The sequence below is a fragment of the Melanerpes formicivorus genome, unplaced genomic scaffold (genome assembly GCF_026170545.1).
Source record: "Melanerpes formicivorus ecotype bairdi unplaced genomic scaffold, bMelFor1.0.p_v2 SCAF_10, whole genome shotgun sequence".
Classification (NCBI taxonomy): Eukaryota; Metazoa; Chordata; class Aves; order Piciformes; family Picidae; genus Melanerpes; species Melanerpes formicivorus.
This window is the reverse complement of record NW_027142362.1, coordinates 7,424,332-7,439,237: the sequence shown is the minus strand read 5'-3', so window position 1 is coordinate 7,439,237 and position 14,906 is coordinate 7,424,332. Positions and strand designations below refer to the sequence as shown.

The window sequence follows — 14,906 nt, the reverse complement described above, 5'->3', positions numbered from 1 at the left end:
GTTCTGAAAGAAACGGGGTTTTACCATGGTACCATAGGGATTTTTCAGCTCCTGTGATTACAGTAAACAGGTAAACTATCATCCAGGATACTTTGAAGTCATTATGTTGTACTTGAAGATACAATAGGTGATCCTTTATGGGTACACAGGTGTTTATTAAATATACAAAAGAGCTAACAATCTGCCACTTCCTAGATGGGTGGTAAAATAACATACTGGCATACTTAATGCTGTAAAGCTTTTAATTGTAGAGCATTTTAATCAGTAGTAATTAATTTTCCTCATCTTTTGAAATATGCTTTAAAGCGTAGTGGAAGTTTTCCTGCAGGGTACTCAATTCAAGGCAAATAAGTAATGACTGCAAATTAATCTGAAAGAAATTGCTGTTGGTTAAATAGCATTACAGTGAACAATGTATCAGGTCCTTAATAGTCACACTTTGTCACTGTTCCAAATGCCAATACTACAATGTTGTCAAACCTTCTGTCATTCTTTCTTATTGTGGTCTGCTGCACTTGGCCCTTCCTAAATGTTTTGATTTGCAACACAGATTTTCTTCATTGTTGCAGAGTATTTCCCAACTTAGTTTAAAAGAAAAAAGAAAGGCTTCCTAACTTGTATCTTTCATCTCTTGACAGAAAGTAATTCCTTTTAAACTTGCTAGTACTCTTGCAAAAGATGCTGGTTATAGTTCAACAGGCTGAACTACATTGATAAGACTTTTTGTTTTCTTTTGTCATAGAAAGAGACCAAAATCTTCACCTACAGTCTTGTATCCCATTTTATTTTGTGCTTTCTGTGGTCCTTTAAAGGCAAAGATTGAGTTTACCTTTTCATGAGTAGTCCAAAAATAACACTCATCCGCAGCATTGATTTTGTTTGCTTTCTTCCATTAAGGAATTTTATTATCTTAGAGACTCCTCCAATATAAGCTTTCCTAACAAACTGAGGGAGTGTTTAATGATCTGGGATAGAATTGATAGTTTAATTCTTATCTGTAGTTAATGGTCAATTTATTTTAATGATCTCCCTCCTCTTGTTTGTGTTTTAGTTTTATATAAAACTGTACTCACATAAGTAACTTTATAAATAACAATTACCACTTATTTTTCATTGAAATGGCTGTACAACATAAAGCTACTTGGGAATTGTGAGGGAGAGGAGAGATTGTGGTTTGCTTTATAGCGGTGAAAAGGCTGCTTCTAATGCCAGGTCTGTACATGAAATAATTATCTGCATATTTCTGAAACAAATGTGTCCCTGACTGGTGATAATCAGGGTTAGCTATTTCATTTGAAATGTGTTCCCTTCCTCAAGCCAACTTAAAGGCATTCCAATGTAGCGTCACCAACTTCTACCTTCCAGACAGTGCCTCTCATATTTACATTTGTTGTAAGATCACAGTTGTGATGATCCTCTAGGCTTGCAAGGGAAGTAGTTGTTAAGAGTTCCACTAGCTGATCACCATATTAATGCTCCCCCATGCTCCCCCTGCTGCAGTGCTGGTTTCATGCAGAGATCTGATGCTTGGAGTATGGAGAAAATAGGAGTATCGGCTCTCCCCAGTGTTCCTAGCTGCAAAGAGGGTACTTGATCTGAACCCAGAAGTTACAGAACTATGGCTCCAGGCTTCTTTACAAAAGACACAGCTAAACCTGTGCTTCATCTTTCCAGAACATCTCCCTGTACAAGCAGATGGACTGATTCAAATCTGTCTTGCTCAGTGTCATGTCTGCAGCAGTGTGGCCTAGAACAAGTGTCCGGGGACAAGTGAAAACAGAGTAACTGTAAATGCTTTCCTGGGTCCCAGTTTTTCTCAGTTCAGGGCCTTTTGTGGGTTTGATTGTCAGTTAATCCTGATCAGCCTTCCCCCCTTATGATTTTTGTGGACTTCTATTGTGTCCTTGAAACATGTGAAAGCATCCTGTACTTTCATACATTTGATCGTACTTACTCTTTTTTGTTCTTTTTTATTTTCCTGGTTCCCTTGTATCCCCTTTGAGGGGAGAGAACAGCAGTGCATAGTTTCCAAGCTGTGGGTGAAGCAGTGATTTACACAGAGGCACAGCAATGCTTTATCTTTTGTTTTCCTGTTGTTTTCCAAACCTTCCTACAGACATAAAAGGCAATGCTGCTTTTTCGAAGTACAGAACGTTTTTCAGAGTTGGAGTTTGAAATGCATCACCTAGTAGTCTGTGTTGCAATCAGATTTGTTCATAAACATCTGTTCCATGCTAAGACCTACCTCTCAAGCTCAAGTTTAAAAAGTATTCTGTAAATGTCAAACTAACTTTGAGGCTTTGTTTTATAGGTTTGCAAAGGTAGAGATTAGCGTGTCCGCACCTATCATACCATTCCGCGAGACAATAACAAGACCTCCAAAAGTCGATATGGTGAATGAAGAAATAGGAAAACAGCAGAAAGTTGCTGTCATACACCAAACAAAAGAGGACCAAAATAAAATTCCTGAAGGAGTGCAGGTTGATCCAGATGGGCTTATTACAATGTCTACTCCAAACAAACAAGCTACTCTCAGCGTAAGAGCCGTGCCGCTGCCTGAAGAGGTGACTCGACTTCTTGAAGAAAACAGTGACTTGATTCGAACTATGGAGCAGCTCAACACGTCTCTGAATGAAGATAAAAAAAGTCATGAGATAAATCAGAAGACTCTTGACAGGATTAAGGAATTCAAACAAAAGTTGGAGCAAAATCTGCAGGGAAGGAAGTGGAGAAATGCTGTTGATCAGATCTGGTCGTTTGGACCGAGGAAGTGTGGGCCTAATATTTTGTTATATAATTTTGAGGGCTATAAAAGGTCTGTGTGGCAGTGCCTTGGCAACACTGTGAAAGAAGTAAGTAAATACAGAGACTTTGACAACAGCATAGTAAGTGGATTTCAGTTGGCCACGCTTTCAGGTCCCATGTGTGAAGAACCTCTCATGGGGGTTTGTTTTACTGTGGAAAAATGGGAAATACATAAAGCTGGAGAGACGCTGTCAACTAGCGGTCAGGATTCAGGGGAATGTGACACCATAGAACATAAACAACATGAAGATACTGCTCAAACAAGCAGTTGCACTGATGAAGTTTGCAGCTTGAATGACCACCAGGAGAGCAGCCAAAGTGTTCCAAAATCACCTGAGAAAGTTAGTAAACAAAAAGGGGAAGTTTTACTTGCAGATTGTTATGGTCCCTTCTCAGGGCAACTGATTGCCACCATGAAGGAAGCTTGTCGTTATGCTTTGCAAGCAAAACCACAGAGGCTAATGGCAGCAATGTACACATGTGAAATCATGGCTACTGCAGAAGTTTTAGGTAAGACATAGAAGATAAACCTTTGGCTGGTATACAAACTCAGTGTGTACCAGATTTGTGTCACTTACATTACCTTACTGCTTACACCTACTTGAACTTGTTTTTATGACCTATTTACACCACCCCTTAACTTACCCTAACATTTGTTCTTGGAGTTTTCTGTGGGAGTTGCTTGCACACTGAATCTGATCCAATGAACCAAGATTTTCTTTAAAATTCATCTTCCACTGCACTTAAACTGTCAGCAAATGTGTTCTGACTGCACTAATTGTGACATGAACTGGAGTCTCCCCACAGATAACAATTAAAAATTCAGTTATTAGTTGTAAAAGTCTCTGCTGTTACACACATCTGCATAATGATAGCACTTGTACAAAACCAAATTACTCTGCAGAGCAAAATTTACAACTGTATGTAGTAAAAAAAGTGCCTTTGAGCAGTTGCTTTGTATAAATGCATGATCCTGTTCTTTTCTGGAGGTACTCTTTAGTAGGCCTAGTAAATGATGTCCTGTGGTAAGCTTATTAGCACAGTACCTTGAAGTACAACTTACTATGGCACAGAACTTGTGCATTTTAAATTACCTTTACTGTTCTTTAACACATAAGAATGCCCATCAAAACCAGAGTTTGTAGTGTTACACATTACTGTTCCAGGACTATGTTAGCATAGTACTTATGAATCTCTCTACCAGACTATAAGAAAGATAACAGTTTTCAAGCCACAAAACCACTGTAAAAACTGCTGAAGGTAGCTAAGATATAATTCCTGAAGCACAGCAATATTTCTTAGTCATGTCTCTCAAATATTTGCTTGTGAGAAACCAAGTGAGCTAGGAACATTAAGTGTGAAAGTTCCTTTTAGTATAGCCTGATGACTGTATAAAATGCACCTAGTGCAACCATTTTCTAGATCCCTACAGGAGTCACTTATTATGTATTTCTCATACAGTTCTGCACATTGCACTGGCAGAAGTCGGAATTTAATGGGTCCACTTAATTGATCCACTTTTAGCCAAAGAAATTCTGTATTTTACTCACTGCTGAAATTGCTTGACTAAATGTGTGCCTTTTTCTTCCTGATGCTGAATATAAATATATTTGCAAGCTCATTGAAGTTGTTATGTCTTTGCAGGTCGTGTGTATGCTGTCTTGTCCAAAAGAGAAGGCAGAGTGTTACAGGAGGAGATGAAAGAGGGGACAGATGTGTTTATTATTAAGGCAGTCCTGCCAGTAGCAGAAAGTTTTGGCTTTGCTGATGAAATCAGGAAGAGAACTAGTGGCCTGGCCAGTCCGCAGCTGGTGTTCAGCCACTGGGAGGTAAAAATATCTATTTATTCCATCTGTTTTGGTGATCCTTTTCCTGTAGATGTGGCAGGCTGAAATAATAAGTGTAAAAGGTTAAGTTTTAGTCAAGACATTTGATTAATTCCTTTTTGAAATGAACTGAAGAGGGGAAAAGTAGCTTTACATTAGTCTTAGTTCCTTTTATGGGTACACTGCTCAGAAGTGTACTTATATTTTGCTTAGGTGGGATGCTTTTTTATTTGAATAGAAAATAAGTTCTTCACAAATGAAACTAATTCTTCATAAATGTGTTTTCCTGAATTCTTTCTGCCAGTTTTAATGAGTTCTCTGGTAAAGCTGTTTGAAGAGTGGAAAAAAGAAACCTCCACAAAACAACCCCACTACCACTAAGAGAAGATGTAACAATAAATCTAATGCATATGAAAAGTAATCTCTTAGGGGTTAGCAGGTGGCTAGGTATTTATTTTTTTGCCCTTATATATGCTGGCTTGGAATATGTTTTCATACTTGAAGACAAAGGGAATAGATTTCATTCTTTCAAAGTTAAGTATGGTTATAGTAAGTGGGGTTTTTCCACAAAACTACTCTCTTTGGTCATCTTTGACAAAGAAATGAAGGGATGAAAGTGAAGGTGTAAAGGAGGTAATCCCAGTGTAAAGCTGATAAGGAGTGTCATCAGCTGAGAGTGCACTGTGGCTTGTTCCTGTTGCTGTGGAGTAGGTCTTCAAGGAGAAATATAAAACCTGTAAATCAGAGTTCCTTGTTCAAGACAAATGGAGCTGCATTGTAGGGCTTCTTGGAAGACACCACTAAAGGAGGTAAAATCAGGCTGAAGGGCAGGAGTCAGTGGGTATAAGCTTTTTGCAGTCAGTTTTGACAATAACTGAAGTCTAGGCTGTTCTGTTTGTTTTGGTTATTTTTTACTTGGTGGGTGGGGGGGGTGTCCTTTATTTGATGGTAGGACCATAGAAACTTTTGTAAATTAATCAGTCTTCTTTCATTTGTTTCATCTTCTTATTTATTTTCTGACCTCCATCATCAAGTCTCTGGGAAAAACAACTACAGATTTTTGAGGTCTGTACCAGTGAACACAGTTGCCAGCTATGGTCTGTTTACCACTGTTTTTCTCCCAAGTATGTGAGGTTTTTCACATGGTGTGGATTCTTCCTCATTTCCTGCAGCTAAATTGTCCTAGTAGGTAGTAGCTGTCAAATATCTCACTGGCAATATGTCTTTGTCAGTAATTATTGTAACTTCTTTAGAAATTTTATGTGGATGCTGATGGGAAAGGAGGGTCTTGGCAAACTAGCCAAGTCATGTACTATCAGAAGAGCTGGGAATCCTTGAAACAGTAAGCTTAGAAAAGTATCCTATGTCTTCCTTGGCAGTGGTACTTTACTGGTGTTAGGAAAATACAGTGGACCAGGGACTTGTCTCTCTCCCCTCAGGACTTTTAATTTCATCTTCTTGTAACAAAGTCTGACTTCACAGAGAACCATGGAAGAGAAGAAACAGATACACTGTATGGAAAAACAACAACAATAAACAGACAAAAAACCCAACACAACCAACCACCCAAAAAACCATTTCAAAAGGCAACCCTCCATAGGTGGTGCTCACACAAAAAAAATAGATAAAGCAACAGTATTTTAGGTGTAGGAATCTAGATATGAGCCAGTAACAGATTAGGTGTACCTCAAACCAATGAGTGCTGTCAGTGTAGCATGTGGTAGTCTCACCAGTTTGGGATGTTCTCATCTGAAGTGCAGGGGTGAGGTTTTTGTGGCTTAACTGGTCTTTTGTCTGAACACCTCTGATATCAGTGCCCTGAAGTAACACCCATCAGAGGGTATTAATTCCACCTAACCATTGTTCTGTGCCAGTTTCTTTGGGATTTGTAGTTTACTGTGCTCCAGTAGTAAGCAAAAACCTAAGCCCCTTGCTTCTCTGACCTTCCCTTCTATGCCCAGACCTCGGTGCATATTTTCACTCTGTCAGCTGTTATGAATTTCACATCAGAAAATGTTGACATGTAATTACAGATATGCATAGGAGGGGGTGGGTTGAACCACTGTCACTGTTTTCTAAAACTGACCCTCAGGAGAGTTTATAATTACAGCTATTATGTTAAAATGTAGTGGCAGCAGGAAAAATGATTGTGCAAGCCAGTCACCTTTCCACCCGGCAAACCAGTCGGTGGGGAAGGTTGCTTTGGGTTTGCCACATTGAAGATCAGGCTCGCATATTTTTGTGACAAAATAAGCCTTTTGCTAAACTAGTAGCAGTGTTGCCTCTGTGCAGCAGTGGCAGAGGGATTTCATGCTACTGTCCCTTCAACAGCAGAATTGCTGAATAACTACAATCTTCAGACTCTCTGGTGGTAGTATGACAAGAGAGCGGCCTTGCACCAGTTGGGTATTCTCAGTGCAGAAACACTTTTACAGCACTTCCCAGCATATTGCAAAAAACCCAGCAGACAAAAGTTTTAAGTTCACATTTCCCCTAAAACTCTGCAAAGCTCTGTCATTCTGCCTGAGAGGTAGAGGTAATTTTTGTATGACAGGGCTCCTTCATACATCTAAGACAGCTGTACTTTTAGTCAGTTGCTTGGTCTGTCACTACTATGTGATGGACATCATTGGACCTGTGAATATTCTTGAAGTATCTTTCTAATATGATATGATGAAGCCTGTATTATGTACATGATAGATATATTATGTGCATGACAGGTATATGGACGTGATAGATATGATTAGAATAGAATAGAATAAACCAGGTTGGAAGAGACCTTCAAGATCATCGCGTCCAACCTATCAACCAATGCAACCCACCTAATCAATTAAACCATGTATGTGCATGATAGTTCTTCTGGAAGTTTTGGTTTTAATGCAGCTTCTGGCATAATGTTTCTCCTGACCTTCTAAGGGCTGCTTGTGGTATTACCCAGTCACTCTGAATTTAGTAGCTCTTGAGATGTCTTACTAAGCAGTTGACAAAGGCCATAATGTTGCTTGCTGGTCTTCGTTGGACAGTGTAAAACTGCTCTTTCTATTCATGGTCCAACTAAAGCTTTTTCCACACTGGTGATATTTGGCTCAAAAGAAATTCTCCGTCCTCATCAGTCAGTAAGGCCCAGTAGGGGAAGTGCTACTAGGAACGTGGCTATGTTCCCAGATCTGCCTGACCTCTTGGATGAACTAGGCAGATCCCTTCTGTTTGCTTTTGATGTTTCTCTCAACCTTGTTTTGCATAATCAGCCTGCCTTAGGCAGAGGCTGTTTCATGCCATCATTTTGTGAAATACACTAGACAATGGGACCCAGATCCCTATTGGAGCCATCTGGGTGCCACTAAAATGCAAATAATAAATTATCCTCCAATTAAGGCTTAAAATTCCAAGTTCCCTTGACTTGGGAGTGTTCTGTTCTAGCTCAAATCTTCAGTATTACATCAGCTTACACAGTCATTTACAGAATTTAGTACGGTATTATCTTTCAGTATTAACACAGTACACTCACAGTGTTTGCATTTTTAGGGATTAATTCTTGCAGGTATGTCTCTGATAAAGATGCAGACATTTATTGGTTGAATAATTAATGTGTAGGTTGTTAGGCTAAAAGAAATTGACAGCTCTCTTGCCTATGCTACTCTGCATGCTGTTACTAAACAAGTCTTCTGAGACTTCATTGTTTGGGTGCATTGGTTTGAACAGTTGATATTTAATCACAATGAAACATGTTGCTTTGGAATAGTTTATTTTTCTCAAGCATAGCCTTGCACTTAGAGTGTTTGAAGTAATCTGTTACCTTCTTTAGAAATATCTAATCCCAAATGACTTCATTATAACCAGAATTTTATGTATACCTAGAATGGGCTCAGTTCTGTAGTAAGCTATGAAATACTCTTCAGCATGTGTTCAACTGTTGCTTTTGTTCTTTTCTTTAAGTACAGTGGAATTCTGGTGGTTTGCTTATAGTCATACTTCAAACCAACTCTGTCACTCCAGGCTTCTACGAAGCAGATCAATGAAGATATTATTGAAAAATACTATTAAGGAGCATTCCTGTCATTTAAGAATTGTATTTGTATCAGCTGCTGTGAACAAGTTCATTTTATTGTATTACATTTTAAGTGCTTGCTTGTTCTCTAACAGAGTAAATGCTGTAATCCCCTACACAAACCTAATTCACTTTCTAAAAGAAATTGTTTTTAGAAGAGCCTTGCAGGATGTAGTGCAGAAATACACTTACAGAATGGGAACATCTAAGAAGTTACTCCTCCGGGTATGGCTGTGTCAGTGTCAGCTCGGTGGAGTCATGTTAGGGTTATGTTAAGGTGGCTGTTTGCAGGCTTCTTAAAGGCAGTGCACAGCTGATGCCCGAGGTTCCATCTGACTTGGTAGGTCTGCCTTCCTTGTTCTTGTTACTTGCCATGCTGTGGTAATAAAAATAGCTTGTTCTGCTTAACCTTCTCTTTTGCAGCATCTGAACCATTCAGATGCATGTGAGCCTCTAAAGGAAGTTTTCAGATGCCACAGTCACTTGCTCTAGAACCAGTATGCCATGCATGCATTGTTTGTTTAGGTTGAGAAGCAAAGCTAGCTCCTGAGGTGCCTTTTTGAATCCTCATTTAGGTCTCTCGACAGTGCTGCTCTGCATCAGAGGTTTATTCAGGATTCTGTAGCCCCAAAACGCAATGAATTTGTAGGTTTGCCCTTGCTGTGTACACATGCTCAACCCTCTGTGTTGGATTTTCTGAGAGGGAGAGAGAGCTGTTGAAGCATAAAGGATTATTATCAGTTGAAGAGTCTTAGCAAAACTTTAGTTAACATTAGTAGAACAAGTCTGTCAAACCTGGGGATTTTCTTAAGCATCCATCACCACATTATCTAAATATTTACAGGTAGATTAAATCTGTAAGTTCAATTTTGTATACTTTTGGACTTGACTTGTGTTCATTCTTCAAGAACCACTGTTTCTCTCTGCATAAACAGAGGTGTTAAATTTCTTGCTAATAGAAAAAAATATCAAAGGGGATACTAATAGCCTTTGAAGTTATCATAGTCTGTAGCCGTATAGTCTCCTTCGGCAGTACAGACTGGAGGCAATCCATTGAGCATGAATCACCTTATTCATGGACTATGAAATTTTGGTTTGTTCAGCTCTTTAATGAGATGATGAATGGGGAAGTCCCTGGTGCTTCTCTACCCTGAAGATGTTCAGTGGTAGCATCACTACAACTGCATCAAGTCAGCAGGCAACTTCTGCCCAAAAGTGGGATAAAACTGCAGTACTCTTCACTGCCCTTTCATTTCTAGTGCATAAAATAATGGTAAAACTTTTCAGTTCTCCCAAGAGTGGGGCACCATTCCTTTTTTGTTGATGTTAGCAGTTAAGGAATCCCCTTTAAGTTTCTAGGCATTGGTTATAAGGCCCTATGCAACACATCAAAATGGCTAAGACCCAGGCAGATTCTTCTATGGTTAGGCAGTCTGTCCTTTTATGTTAAAAATAAATGCAGAGACATTTGGAAAGCTAAATTTCCTACTGTTTATTTCTGAGTTTTACTTGCTTTTGGTTTTCAGCCAGAGAGCCCTATGCATAGTCACTTCCTACATAAATAATTGAGATTGGATGTCACTTCCAGCACATAATTTACCAGGACTATGTATATACTTGACTGTAAGAAAGCAGAACTATATTTGTTGGTTTAAGGGCTTAACATACTGTTTTGCAGGCTTGAACCTACAATGTTACCTAATACAAACCAGCCATCTTCTGCCATAGCAATTTCCCTAACTCCCCATAAAGTGCACTGTTTGATCATGTTAGGTGTTATTTAAGATGAAGTATTAAAGCAGTGGTTTCAGTGGTTGATAGTTCTGGGGAAGACTGTCCATCTTAAAAAATGCTTTTAGTCCTGTTCTTGCTTATTTGTGTAACAAGCTTTAAGAAATGTTGCTTAGTTTGAAATATCATGTAGCAGTTAAAAGTACTTGTGAGTTTATAGCACTAGAAAAGGTTCCTAACACTAGGCTAATGTTGTTAGCTTTGGGAAGTTGTTCCCTCCTTGTCAGCTATTAATGTTAGTGCTAGTGTTATATATTTCAGGAATCACAGAATCAATCAAGTCCAACCTGTCACCACACACCTCATGACTAAACCATGGCACCGAGTGCCACATCCAATCTCCTCTTGAGCACCTCCAGGGATGGTGACCCTCTCAGTGAAGAATTTTCTCCTCACCTCGAGCCTAAACTTCCCCTGGTGCAGCTTGAGACTGTGTCCTCTTGTTCTGGTGTTGGTTGCCTGGGAGAAGAGACCAACACCCTCCTGGCTACAATGATTATAAAATGCTGCCCTCAATAAGTGTCATAGCTATTGCCATTCTTAGAGCAACTAATACTTATCATAGTATCAGTGAGGGTTGGAAGGGACCCACAAGGATCATCTAGTTCCAAGCCCCCTGCCATGGGCAGGGACACCCCACACTAGATCAGAGCCTCATCCAGCCTGGGCTTAAACACCTCCAGGGACGGGGCCTCAACCACCTCCCTGGACAATCCATTCCAGGGCTTCACCACTCTCATGGGGAAGAACTTCCTCCTCACATCCAGCCTGAATCTCCCCACCTCCAGCTTCATTCCATTCCCCCTAGTCCTATCACTACCTGAGATCCTAAGAAGTCCCTCCCCAGCCTTTCTGCACCCCTTTTTCCACAAGGATTTTAAGAAATGGAGACAGTGTTACCTCTGGGAGGTTAGTAAAAAGTGAGGAACTCTGTAATAATTTAGGTGAAAGAAGTCTTGAAATTCACTACAGAATTCACACTTAGCATTCTTGGAAGGTCATTCTATTTTTCACTTAATGTTCATCAACTACAGTATTATTTTGCTCTGTTATATGGCTAATTGTTCACTAATGAGAAGGAAAGCTAAGTCTGAGGACTATAACCCTATGCAATTTTGGTTGGTCACCCAGACATCTGTTCCCTAGGGAGCGTTTCCAAGAGCTGCTTACACTTACACAGTAATTTCTTGTGCCTGCAGCAGCTTAACATGTGAGGGGAACTGATGCAGATTGTTAGGAGCTGAGACTTGGTGGTGGCTCCTCCTTTTTTTTTTTTTTCCTTTTCTTTTTTCTGTAGGTCTTAAAACCATTACTTGTAACTAAAGATTCTTAAGTTACCTGAGAATCACCGACAGTGAGGAAAGAAATGCTTAGCTATGGCTAGCCTAGAATTTGTGTGGAGCCTAGATAGTCCAAAGGTAGAGAGCAACTATTTCTTCAGACTTATCATAGTATCATAGTATCATTCAGGGTTGGAAGGGACCACAAGGATCATCTAGTTCCAACCCCCCTGCCATGGGCAGGGACACCCCACACTAGATCAGGCTGGCCAGAGCCTCATCCAGCCTGCTCTTAAACACCCCCAGGGACGGGGCCTCGACCACCTCCCTGGACAACCCATTCCAGGGTTTCACCACTCTCATGGTGAAGAACCTCCTCCTCACATCTAGCCTGAATCTCCCCACCTCCAGCTTCATTCCATTCCCCCTAGTCCTATCACTACTTGATTGGGAATTAAAAATGTCTAGGTTTGCAGTGTGGGATGAAAAGGCAGAAGATATTTAGTCTTTGTAAGACAACTACATCTTTGAAATGCTCTCTTATTCTGAGAGGTGTGGGGTCTGTAGGATGAACTGGGAACAAGGACATGTGCAGTTACTCTCGGGTCTTGTTAAATCTCAAATCTCTTCTAGAAGAGGTCCCCTGAGACACTAAGCTGTAAAAACAGCTCTATGAAATATGTTAGCACCAGGAATAATGATTTTTTTAAACCATCTGCCCAACAGAGGGATTGAAGAACATAGGGCACAGAAATGAAACCTTCAGTTCTTCTAAATCAGAGTGAGGTAATGTTCTAAATAAGGAATTTCTTCTTGAAGTGATGTTTTAGAAGGGTATTTGGCATGGTTTGCTGACTGGCAATTAAATTTGCTTTAAAAAAAAAGATATAAATGCCACTGAATTTGAAAAGCTATTGTGGGCTTCTTGTGGCACATGCTACACAGTGTATCTTAACTCTTGTCTTCTGCTGAAACAGCCAGTTGCAGGCTTTCCAGACAACCCTTCCCGCTCTGCTTTCACCCTTTGTTACATCACAGCTTTATGATCAGAAATGCACTGAGAAACCTTGGTCTTGCTTTACTCATTTGTTGCTGTGTTTTTTTGTTGTGGTGTTTTCTCTTTCCTTCCCCTTTTATAGATCATTTCAAGTGATCCCTTCTGGGTGCCAACCACCGAAGAAGAATATTTGCACTTTGGGGAAAAGGCTGACTCGGAGAACCAGGCCCGCAAGTACATGAACGCAGTAAGGAAGCGGAAGGGACTTTATGTAGAAGAAAAAATCGTGGAGCACGCTGAAAAGCAGAGAACTCTCAGTCGAAATAAGTAGCTGTGCCTGCTTCCATGCTCTTCCTGACTCAGCTAAGTGCGGGTGGATTATTTTCTATGCAGCAGATTCAAAGTTTCCTCTGGACGTTGCTCTTTGACACCACTTTTCTTACATGCTCTAGTGTCTGTGGCTTATGTTTTAATAAACTCCAAGCCTTTCCAACTTTTATACAGAGAAATTATTTATTTATTTAAATAAAATGCAGGCATATGCATTGCAGTTGATCTCCATTTTTGAAATGTGCTGCTCTGTTGAATTTCCTGTCACAGGATTACAAACTCCTCATTTAATTTTGTGTCTGTCTCATCAGAGGTAATTGCAGCTAGAGCCGGTTAGCTAGTTTGTTGCAAAAAACCCCACTGCTCTCAACTTAGCTTAATGTTCACAGAGTCACAGAATTTCAAAGGCTGGAAGGGACCTCAAAAGATCATCCAGTCCAACCTCCCCTGCCAGAGCGGGATCACCTCCACCAGATCACACAGGAACGCACCCAGGCGAGTCTTGAATCAGAGAGGGAGACTCCACCACCTCCCTGGGCAGCCTGTTCCAGTGCTCTGTCACCCTCACAGTGAAATGTTTGTTATGATGTTTTTTAGTCTGTTCTTTATTTTAATTTCTGTAGTGTATTTGTTACTCACCAGTACTTCCCACAGTTACCTAGATGCAAGCAGAGAGAAGTCTATTAGGAGTTTCTAAACTCTATGTAAGCAGTCATTTAAAGCAGTAATGTATTTTCTTTAAATCAGAGGACAAAGATGGCACATATGGAAGACTAAACACTGCAAACCAAGTGAGATTTGGCCTTTTTTCTTCCTTAGTACACATCTTGCTAAGCTGGGAGCTGCTGTCTTTAAACTAGGCACGCAGCTACCTCTGCCAATCCTTTGTGACTGTTTACAGGCTCTTGCAGAAATTTCTACCCATTCAGCTTGTCTTGAATTCAGCAAAGGGAAGCACTTGGACACTTGCTCTGTTTGCAGGTGTCTGGGATGCAGAAGGCTGCAAAATGATTCTGACCAAGACTAACAGGGGAAAAAAAGTCCTCACAGGGCATAGTTTTTAGCTGAGAAAAATTGAAGTCTAGATTTGTAACAGGAATGGACAGGAATTGTAGAAGGTTAAGAATGAGTAGGATGGGTGTCCGGGAAGAGCTTCTGATATTTAGTTAAATGGGAAATCAGTCTTTAAATGTTGTGTGAACTGACTTCCTGCTACCTCCTCTCTGCACTAATTGCAAAGAGTTCTGTTTCAGATAGCCATGCAGATAGGTTGTCCTTTGTTTACCAGATTATAACCATTTCCTTAATTCCTGAATATAACCATAACTATTTCCTTAATATAACCATTTCCTTGATTCATGATTGCCTTGCACTCCTTTAGCACCTACTTGATCTCTCTGAAAAAAATACTCTGTGTGTCAATTAATGCAGCAGGCAGAATTAACTCGAGTCAGTGCTGCTTTCCATGAGAAAGAAAACTGCTACTTGTTTTCCCCGTAGAAGGATTTTGAATCCCTAACTTTTATTTTAAATAGCAGCCATTTCTTTTCCAGCTGGTTTGTTTTCATTGTGGAAATGTTTCCTTTTAAGATTGACTATATGAATTATTCAAGCAAATGAAGTATTTGCCTTTCATAGAAGGCTGTTCCATAAATGGCTGCTGGTTTTCAAGGGGTGTCTGCATGGAGGCTCTATTAGAGCTTGAGCTAACATACTCAGGTAGTTTTGGCACTGCCAGCTGGTATGGCTGTGGAATGCATGGTAATTTACTGCAGTCTGCAAAAAACAGTCCAGATATAAGTGTTATTAGTGACATCCTGGTTGATACA

General features: G+C 40.1%; 1 protein-coding gene across 2 annotated transcripts in view; it reads left to right on the top strand.

Moving 5' to 3' along the window:
• EFL1 (elongation factor like GTPase 1) overlaps positions 1-13,302 on the top strand; it is a 73,737-nt gene extending 60,435 nt beyond the window's left edge. For both annotated transcript variants that reach the window (XM_068143467.1, XM_068143466.1), the window contains exons 18-20: positions 2,312-3,315; positions 4,450-4,634; positions 12,890-13,302. In XM_068143467.1, the coding sequence (XP_067999568.1) occupies positions 2,312-3,315; positions 4,450-4,634; positions 12,890-13,078 (1,378 nt within the window). In that variant the 3' untranslated portion in view covers positions 13,079-13,302. The remainder of the gene's footprint in view (positions 1-2,311; positions 3,316-4,449; positions 4,635-12,889) is intronic.
• Positions 13,303-14,906: the final 1,604 nt, after the last annotated feature.